The sequence below is a fragment of the Oncorhynchus clarkii genome, chromosome 10 (genome assembly GCF_045791955.1).
Source record: "Oncorhynchus clarkii lewisi isolate Uvic-CL-2024 chromosome 10, UVic_Ocla_1.0, whole genome shotgun sequence".
Taxonomy (NCBI): Eukaryota; Metazoa; Chordata; class Actinopteri; order Salmoniformes; family Salmonidae; genus Oncorhynchus; species Oncorhynchus clarkii.
In genome coordinates, this window is record NC_092156.1 from 78,081,547 (window position 1) to 78,091,546 (window position 10,000).

Sequence of the window (10,000 nt, forward strand, 5' to 3'; positions counted from 1 at the left end):
TGTGTGTGTGTGTTTGTGTCTCTCTCTCTGGCCAGACCCTGTCCTGCAGTGTGTGTGTGTGTTTGTGTCTCTCTCTCTGGCCAGACCCTGTCCTGCAGTGTGTTTGTGTCTCTCTCTCTGGCCAGACCCTGTCCTGCAGTGTGTTTGTGTCTAGGGGACATGATGTCATTGCTAATAGCAGAGAGCTCTCTGGTTGTTAAGTTATGTTATATTCCAACCCTTCCCCTCTCTCTCTCTCTCTCTCTCTCCTCCCTCTCTCTCTCTCTCTCTCTCTCTCTCTCTCTCTCTCTCTCTCCCTCTCTCTCTCTCTCTCTCTCTCTCTCTCCCTCTCTCTCTCTCTCTCTCTCTCTCTCTCTCTCTCTCTCTCTCTCTCTCTCTCTCTCTCTCTCTCTCTCTCTCTCTCTCTCTCTCTCTCTCTCTCTCTCTCTCTCTCTCCCTCTCTCTCTGTCTCTCAATTCAATCCCGTTTCAATTTAACTTCAGTTTCATTTCAATGTAATTTCAATTCAAGGGCCTTTATTGTCATGGGAAACACGTGTTTACATCGCCAAAGCAAGTGGAATAGATCACAAACAAAAGTATTATATATATATACAGTGTTGTAACGATGTACAAATGGTCATCTCTACGTCTTTGATGTTAGCAGCTGTTATTTTTACTCTAGACAGGTCACACACACACACACACACACACACACACACACACACACACACACACACACACACACACACACACACACACACACACACACACACTCTCTCTCTCTCAGTCCCCCACCGACAGTGAGCTGTTAGACACACAGAACTGAAATAGGCTAACAGGTCAGAGGTGTGAGGTTACTGTCACATCCAGGCTCCTCCCACTTTCCTCTGGGTGTGTGTGGGTTTGTCCTGGTATGTGGGCTTGTTGCAGCAGTAGTGGAGCTTGACTTGTAATTTATTCCCAGAATGCAACATGTTTTTATGCATTGTTTGTCCTCACTTGGCTCACTGTGTGTGTGTGTGTGTGTGTGTGTGTGTGTGTGTGTGTGTGTGTGTGTGTGTGTGTGTGTGTGTGTGTGTGTGTGTGTGTGTGTGTGTGTGTGTGTGTGTGTGTGTGTGTGTGTGTGTGCGCGCGTTCTTCATTCATTAAAGGATTGTGTTTGTTTCTTGCAGTCAGAAGCTGTCTTCCTGGTGAAGCCATATGATTGGCTGAAGCAGAACTCCTCTGTCTGTGATTGGTCATCGAGGGTAGACGCTGTGATTGGCTGAGAAGTCCAAAACATGGACCCACACCATCCTGGGGTTACCAACAGTCCTTAGCTCTACGGTAGGACCCTCAGTGTTCCGTACGGTGTTGTCTAGCTACTGTCTCCGGGGGCAACCCTGACAGTTACAATCCTCAACATACTTTTCTCTTTACTGACCTGTGACCTCTGACCTCTAACCCCTGGTCCAGGACTGACCTCCTATCAGGTAACACATGCTCCCTCACTGTTCTCTCTCTCTCTCCAGGAGGCCCCGCCTCTTCGGTGATGATGTCAATAGACGTGGCCAATAGGAACGGCCCTGCCCTGACTCCTCCCGCCTCACTCAGCCTTTGTTCCTCCCACAACCGTGATGTCAGTGGCGGTGATGTCACCAGGCTGGGTTGGGCCACGTTTCCTAAGTGTCGTAAGAAGTATTGTCTGACCAGCATCCAGAGTGCAATGGGGCTGAGTGATGTAACTCTTCCTCCGTCGTCGTCGACTCCCAACAAACTGGCCAAGAACGGGCTGAACGCCCTGCGCAAAGCAGCCGAACGACATGGACAACATGACCACAACAAGAACACAACCCCTGACCCCGACTCAACCACAGCTGAACGACATGGACAACATGACCACAACAAGAACACAACCCCTGACCCCGACTCAACCACAGAGGACTGCAATACAAACAATGAAACCGTCAATGAGGACATCCTCACCAAGATGAACCTCGACCCCGACACCAAGACACATCTGGATCTGAAAACTAACGTGAACTCAGACCTGGATCTGAAAACTAACGTGAACTCAGACCTGGATCTGAAAACTAACGTGAACTCAGACCTGGAAAGCATCACGAACGTGACAGACGACGGGGATGACATCAGCATCCTGTCTGAGAAGGAAGTGGAGATGAAAATAGAGGAGGAGGAGAGGAGTAGTATAGAGGAGGAAAAGGAGGAGAGGATAGAGGAGGAAGAGGAGGACGAGGAGGAGAGGATAGAGGAAGAAGAGGCGGACGAGGAGGAGAGGATAGAGGAGGAAGAGGCGGAGAGGAGGATAGAGGAGGAGAGGATAGAGGAGGACGAGGAGGAGAGGATAGAGGAGGAGAGGATAGAGGGGGAAGAGGCGGAGAGGAGGATAGAGGAGGAGAGGATAGAGGAGGACGAGGAGGAGAGGATAGAGGAGGAGAGGATAGAGGGGGAAGAGGCGGAGAGGAGGATAGAGGAGGAAGAGGAGGAGAGGATAGAGGAGGAAGAGGAGGAGAGGATAGAGGAGGAAGAGGAGGAGAGGATAGAAGAGGAGAGGATAGAGGGGGAAGAGGCGGAGAGGAGGATAGAGGAGGAGAGGATAGAGGGGGAAGAGGCGGAGAGGAGGATAGAGGAGGAGAGGATAGAGGAGGACGAGGAGGAGAGGATAGAGGAGGAAGAGGAGGAGAGGATAGAGGAGGCAGAGGAGGACGAGGAGGAGAGGATAAAGGAGGAGAGGGGGAAAGAGGAGGAGAGGATAGAGGAAGAAGAGGAGGAGCGGATAGAGGAGGAGAGGATAGAGGAGAGGATAGAGGAGGAGAGGATAGAGGAGGAGAGGATAGAGGAGGAGAGGATAGAGGAGGAAGAGGAGGAGAGCATAGAGGAGGAGAGGATAGAGGAGGAAGAGGAGGAGAGGATTGGGGAGGAGAGGATAGAGGAGGAGAGGATAGAGGAGGAGAGGATAGAGGATGAAGAGGAGGAGAGGGAAGAGGAGGAGAAGATGGAGGAGGAGAGGAGGCCTCTGTTGAAGAGTGAGAACCAGGTCAAAGCTCCAGACCAGGGGAGCCATCCAGACCTCCACCCCAGCTTTAGGCTCCTCAAATCTGTTAAAGACTCTCCGTATCCCCCTCCTCCATCCACACCCAGACACAGCAGTCCTGAAGAAACCCCTCCCCTCCCCTCCTCCTCCTCCTCTCCTCTGAGGCAGAAGGATAGTGTTGAAGAGGTGAAGACAGACTGTGTTGTAATCAGGATCCAGGACATGAACTCTCCTGGCTGGTCCTCTCTGTCTCAGGAGAACACCTCACCTCCCCTCCCAGGTAGGCCTGGAACACACACACAGACGCACGAACACACACACTATATTGTTTATGAGGAAAGAGTGCAGTGTGGGAGAATTTGGTCAGTGGCTCAGTGTGTGTGTGTGTGTGTGTGTGTGTGTGTGTGTGTGTGTGTGTGTGTGTGTGTGTGTGTGTGTGTGTGTGTGTGTGTGTGTGTTAGGCTCTCTCTCTCCTGCAGGATGTGCTGTGTGTTGTCTAGTGTCTAGCTGTATTAGATTTGTTGAGTAGGGTATTGGAGGCTATTTTGTAAATGACATCGCCAAAGTCGAGGATTGGTAGGATGGTCAGTTTTACAAGGGTATGTTTGGCAGCATGAGTGAAGGATGCTTTGTTGCGAAATAGGAAGCCAATTCTAGATTTAACTTTGGATTGGAGATGTTTGATATGGGTCTGGAAGGAGAGTTTACAGTCTAACCAGACACCTAAGTATTTGTAGTTGTCCATGTATTCTAAGTCAGAGCCGTCCAGAGTAGTGATGTTGGACAGGCGGGCAGGTACAGGTATTGGTTGAAGAGCATGCATTTAGTTTTACTTGTATTTAAGAGCAATTGGAGGCCACGGAAGGAGAGTTGTATGGCATTGAAGCTTGCCTGGAGGGTTGTTAACACAGTGTCCAAAGAAGGGCCAGAAGTAAACAGAATGGTGTCGTCTGCGTAGAGGTGGATCAGAGACTCACCAGCAGCAAGAGCGACCTCATTGATGTATACAGAGAAGAGAGTCGGTCCAAGAATTGAACCCTGTGGCACCCCCATAGAGACTGCCAGAGGTCCGGACAGCAGACCCTCCGATTTGACACACTGAACTCTATCAGAGAAGTAGTTGGTGAACCAGGCGAGGCAATCATTTGAGAAACCAAGGCTGTCGAGTCTGCCGATGAGGATGTGGTGATTGACAGAGTCGAAAGCCTTGGCCAGATCAATGAATACGGCTGCACAGTAATGTTTCTTAACGATGGCGGTTAAGATATCATTTAGGACCTTGAGCGTGGCTGAGGTGCACCCATGACCAGCTCTGAAACCAGATTGCATAGCAGAGAAGGTATGGTGAGATTCAAAATGGTCGGTAATCTGTTTGTTGACTTGGCTTTCAAAGACCTTAGAAAGGCATGGTAGGATAGATATAGGTCTGTAGCAGTTTGGGTCAAGAGTGTCACCCCCGTTGAAGAGGGGGATGACCGCAGCTGCTTTCCAATCTTTGGAAATCTCAGACGATACGAAAGAGAGGTTGAACAGGCTAGTAATAGGGGTGGCAACAATTTTGGCAGATAATTTTAGAAAGAAAGGGTCCAGATTGTCTCGCCCGGCTGATTTGTAGGGGTCCAGATTTTGCAGCTCATTCAGAACATCAGCTGAGCAGATTTGGGAGAAGGAGACCGGGGTAGGAGTAGCCAGGTGGAAAGCATGGCCAGCCGTAGAAATATGCTTATTGAAATTCTCAATTATGGTGGATTTATCAGTGGTGACAGTGTTTCCTATCTTCAGTGCAGTGGGCAGCTGGGAGGAGGTGTTCTTATTCTCCATGGACTTTACAGTGTCCCAGAACTTTTTTGAGTTAGTGTTGCAGGAAGCAAATTTCTGCTTGAAAAAGCTAGCCTTGGCTTTTCTAACTGCCTGTGTATAATGGTTTCTAGCTTCCCTGAACAGCTGCATATCACGGGGGCTGTTCGATGCTAATGCAGAACGCCATAGGATGTTTTTGTGTTGGTTAAGGGCAGTCAGGTCTGGGGAGAACCAAGGGCTATATCTGTTCCTGGTTCTAAATTTCTTGAATGGGGCATGTTTATTTAAGATGGTTAGGAAGGCATTTAAAAAAAATATCCAGGCATCCTCTACTGACAGAACAGACAGAACAGAAGGACAGAACTCTGCAGGCTATCTTTGCAGTAGATTGCAACACCGCCCCCTTTGGCAGTTCTATCTTGTCTGAAAATGTTGTAGTTTGGAATTAAAATGTCTGAATTTTTGGTGGTCTTCCTAAGCCAGGATTCAGACACAGCTAGAACATCCGGGTTGGCAGAGTGTGCTAAAGCAGTGAATAGAACAAACTTAGGGCGGAGGCTTCTAATGTTAACATGCATGAAACCAAGGCTATTACGGTTACAGAAGTCGTCAAAAGAGAGCGCCTGGGGAATAGGAGTGGAGCTAGGCACTGCAGGGCCTGGATTCACCTCTACATCGCCAGAGGAACAGAGTAGGAGTAGAATAAGGGTGCGACTAAAAGCAATAAGAATTGGTCGTTTAGAACGTCTGGAACAGAGAGTAAAAGGAGGTTTCTGGGGGCGATAAAATAGCATCAAGGTATAATGTACAGACAAAGGTAAGGTAGGATGTGAATACAGTGGAGGTAAACCTAGGTATTGAGTGATGAAGAGAGAGATATTGTCTCTAGAAACATAATTGAAACCAGGAGATGTCATTGCATGTGTGGGTGGTGGAACTAATAGGTTGGATAAGGTATAGTGAGCAGGACTAGAGGCTCTACAGTGAAATAAGCCAATAAACACTAACCAGAACAGCAATGGACAAGGCATATTGACATGAAGGAGAGGCATGCTCAGTCGAGTGATCAAAAGGGTCCAGTGAGTGGAGAGGTTGGTTGGGGGTCACGGCGATTTAGACAGCTAAATCGGTAGCAAGCTAGCATAGGAGCAAGCTAGCATAAGATGGAGGTCTGTTATTAGCCACCTCTTGCGTTCGGTCAGTAGATTAGTGGGGTTCCGTGAGGTAGAGGGGATTCATCCAAATCACACAACAACAACAAAAATAAGAACAATAGATATAGTTATAGAGGCCCAAGAAGAAAAATAAATAAATAAATAAAAATAAAATAAAATAAAAATTGTCCGATTGTCTATTCAGATAGCAGCCGATAAGATAGCCAGCGGCTAGCAGGCCGCAGATGGGCGCCCAGGCAACGTTGCGCCGGAGGAGCCAGCCGGACAATTCCCTCGGGTAGACAACGTCGGCAGTCCAACTGTGAAGGCCCGGTGGGGCTCCGCGTAGGCAGCAAAACGGGTCCGGATAGGTGACTGCAGCCCAGGAGTGATTGATGGAACTCTTCAGCTGGCTAGCTCCGGAACAATTGATGTTAGCTCCGGAATCGACGAAAGCCGATAGTCACACGGATAGCAGCTAGCTAGCTGTGAGATCCAGGTATGGATGTCCAGAGCCAGCGGCCGAAATCCGGTATGTTCCGTTCCGAGCCGCGCTGCGCTGCACCGCGCCGTACAAAACTGGCGATAGATTCTCGAGCCAAAGGACAGCCGATGACCACAAACCGTGGTTAGCTGAGTACTAACGATTAGCCAGTAAATAAGCTAACTAGCTTCTGAACCAGCTTCAGAGTAGCTTCTGGACCAGCTTCTGGCTAGCTCCCGGCTAGCTTCTGGCTAATTTCTGGCTAGCCTCTCGGAGGATTACAGATCTGAGGTAAATAATACTTTTTTATATAAATATAAATTGGTGAAGCGGATTGCAGGAGAGTGTTCTGAAGATGAGTTTCTGGAAAATTAAAAATGTATGTGAAAAAAAAAAGTTGTAAATATATCTATATATTTATATACACGACAGGACGAGGACAAAAATACGTCTGAACTGCTATGCCATCTTGGGATGAACTAAGATACTATGAACTATGATACTAGCTAGGTATTAGTGTCTAGTGTCTAGTCAGTATGATACTAGCTAGGTATTAGTGTCTAGTGTCTAGTCAGTATGATGCTAGCTAGGTATTAGTGTCTAGTGTCAGGTCAGTATGATGCTAGCTAGGTATTAGTGTCTAGTGTCAGGTCAGTATGATGCTAGCTAGGTATTAGTGTCTAGTGTCTAGTCAGTATGATGCTAGCTAGGTATTAGTGTCTAGTGTCAGGTCAGTATGATGCTAGCTAGGTATTAGTGTCTAGTGTCTAGTCAGTATGATGCTAGCTAGGTATTAGTGTCTAGTGTCTAGTCAGTATGATGCTAGCTAGGTATTAGTGTCTAGTGTCTAGTCAGTATGATGCTAGCTAGGTATTAGTGTCTAGTGTCTAGTCAGTATGATGCTAGCTAGGTATTAGTGTCTAGTGTCTACTCAGTATGATGCTAGCTAGGTATTAGTGTCTAGTGTCTAGTCAGTATGATGCTAGCTAGGTATTAGTGTCTAGTGTCTAGTCAGTATGATGCTAGCTAGGTATTAGTGTCTAGTGTCTAGTCAGTATGAAGCTAGCTAGGTATTAGTGTCTAGTGTCTAGTCAGTATGATGCTAGCTAGGTATTAGTGTCTAGTGTCTAGTCAGTATGAAGCTAGCTATGCATCACCCTCACAGAGACAAAAGTGTGTGCATGTGTGGGTGGGGGAGAGGGGGCTGCAAGGGGTGTGTGAGGGTGTTTGGGGAAGTGAGTGTGTGAGGGTGATGGTGTGATGCTGTGTGGGTGGGTATGTGGGTGAGGGGGTGTGTGTGTGTGTGTGTGTGTGTGTGTGTGTGTGTGTGTGTGTGTGTGTGTGTGTGTGTGTGTGTGTACCGGTACAGCGTCAATGTGGAGGCTATATACAGGGGGTACCGGTACAGAGTCAATGTGGAGGCTATATACAGGGGGTACCGGTACAGAGTCAATGTGGAGGCTATATACAGGGGGTACCGGTACAGAGTCAATGTGGAGGCTATATACAGGGGGTACCGGTACAGAGTCAATGTGGAGGTTATATACAGGGGGTACCGGTACAGAGTCAATGTGGAGGCTATATACAGGGGGTACCGGTACAGAGTCAATGTGGAGGCTATATACAGGGGGTACCGGTACAGAGTCAATCGAGGTAATATGTCCATGTTTGTCTCAGATATCTGGAGTGATCATCAGGGCTGTCAGACAGAAGGGGACCTTCCTCCAGGATGGAAGAGGATTACAGACAAGGCTGATATCTACTACTGGCATATCCCTAGTGGAGCCACACAGTGGGAGAGACCAGCGCCCAGAGACCCTCTCACCAAACAGGAGGGCTCTAGCCTGGGGGACACCACCTCAGCCTCCCCACCTCCAGACCACCAGGTAAACACCTAGAATTACATTTTTTGGGTATTTTTAGGGGCGAAAGCGATAATATTTGGATCCCTGACGATGACATTTGATTAAATAGAGCCACGCATTTTCTATTTAATTGTAACAGTGAGATCTGAAGACATCAAATCACATTGTATTGGTCACATGGTTAGCAGATGTTATTGGTCACATGGTTAGCAGATGTTAATGGTCACATGGTTAGCAGATGTTATTGGTCACATGGTTAGCAGATGTTAATGGTCACATGGTTAGCAGATGTTATTGGTCACATACACATGGTTAGCAGATGTTAATGGTCACATGGTTAGCAGATGTTATTGGTCACATGGTTAGCAGATGTTAATGGTCACATGGTTAGCAGATGTTAATGGTCACATGGTTAGCAGATGTCATTGGTCACATGGCTAGCAGATGTTATTGGTCACATGGTTAGCAGATGTTATTGGTCACATGGTCAGCAGATGTTATTGGTCACATGGTTAGCAGATGTTATTGGTCACATGGTTAGCAGATGTTATTGGTCACATGGTTAGCAGATGTTATTGGTCACATACACATGGTTAGCAGATGTTATTGGTCACATGGTTAGCAGATGGTATTGGTCACATGGTTAGCAGATGTTATTGGTCACATGGTTAGCAGATGTTATTGGTCACATGGTTAGCAGATGTTAATGGTCACATGGTTAGCAGATGTTATTGGTCACATGGTTAGCAGATGTTATTGGTCACATGGTTAGCAGATGTTAATGGTCACATGGTTAGCAGATGTTATTGGTCACATGGTTAGCAGATGTTAATGGTCACATGGTTAGCAGATGTTAATGGTCACATGGTTAGCAGATGTTATTGGTCACATGGTTAGCAGATGTTATTGGTCACATGGTTAGCAGATGTTATTGGTCACATACACATGGTTAGCAGATGTTAATGGTCACATGGTTAGCAGATGTTAATGGTCACATGGTTAGCAGATGTTATTGGTCACATGGTTAGCAGATGTTATTGGTCACATGGTTAGCAGATGTTATTGGTCACATGGTTAGCAGATGTTATTGGTCACATGGTTAGCAGATGTTATTGGTCACATGGTTAGCAGATGTTATTGGTCACATGGTTAGCAGATGTTATTGGTCACATGGTTAGCAGATGTTAATGGTCACATGGTTAGCAGATGTTATTGGTCACATGGTTAGCAGATGTTAATGGTCACATGGTTAGCAGATGTTATTGGTCACATGGTTAGCAGATGTTAATGGTCACATGGTTAGCAGATGTTATTGGTCACATGGTTAGCAGATGTTAATGGTTACATGGTTAGCAGATGTTAATGGTCACATGGTTAGCAGATGTTATTGGTCACATGGTTAGCAGATGTTATTGGTCACATGGTTAGCAGATGTTATTGGTCACATGGTTAGCAGATGTTATTGGTCACATGGTTAGCAGATGTTATTGGTCACATGGTTAGCAGATGTTAATGCGAGTGTAGTGAAATGCTTGTGCTTCTAGTTCCGACCGTGCAGTAATATCTAACAAGTAATCTAACAATCTCACAACAACTACCTAATACATACAAGTGTAAAGGAATGAATAAGAATATGTACATATAAATACATGGATGAGTGATGGCTGATCGGCATAGGCAAG

The 10,000-nt window shown here is 46.8% G+C and overlaps 1 protein-coding gene across 1 annotated transcript in view; it reads left to right on the plus strand.

The window, feature by feature from the left end:
- Positions 1–1,153: 1,153 nt before the first annotated feature.
- The window catches only part of LOC139419757 (amyloid beta precursor protein binding family B member 2-like), a gene marked incomplete at its 5' end in the record, with an annotated part of 66,561 nt that continues 57,714 nt past the window's right edge, over positions 1,154–10,000 (plus strand). The window contains 4 exon segments of the mRNA XM_071169756.1: positions 1,154–1,307; positions 1,493–2,164; positions 2,942–3,295; positions 8,131–8,339. Coding sequence (XP_071025857.1) covers positions 1,513–2,164; positions 2,942–3,295; positions 8,131–8,339 — 1,215 coding nt within the window.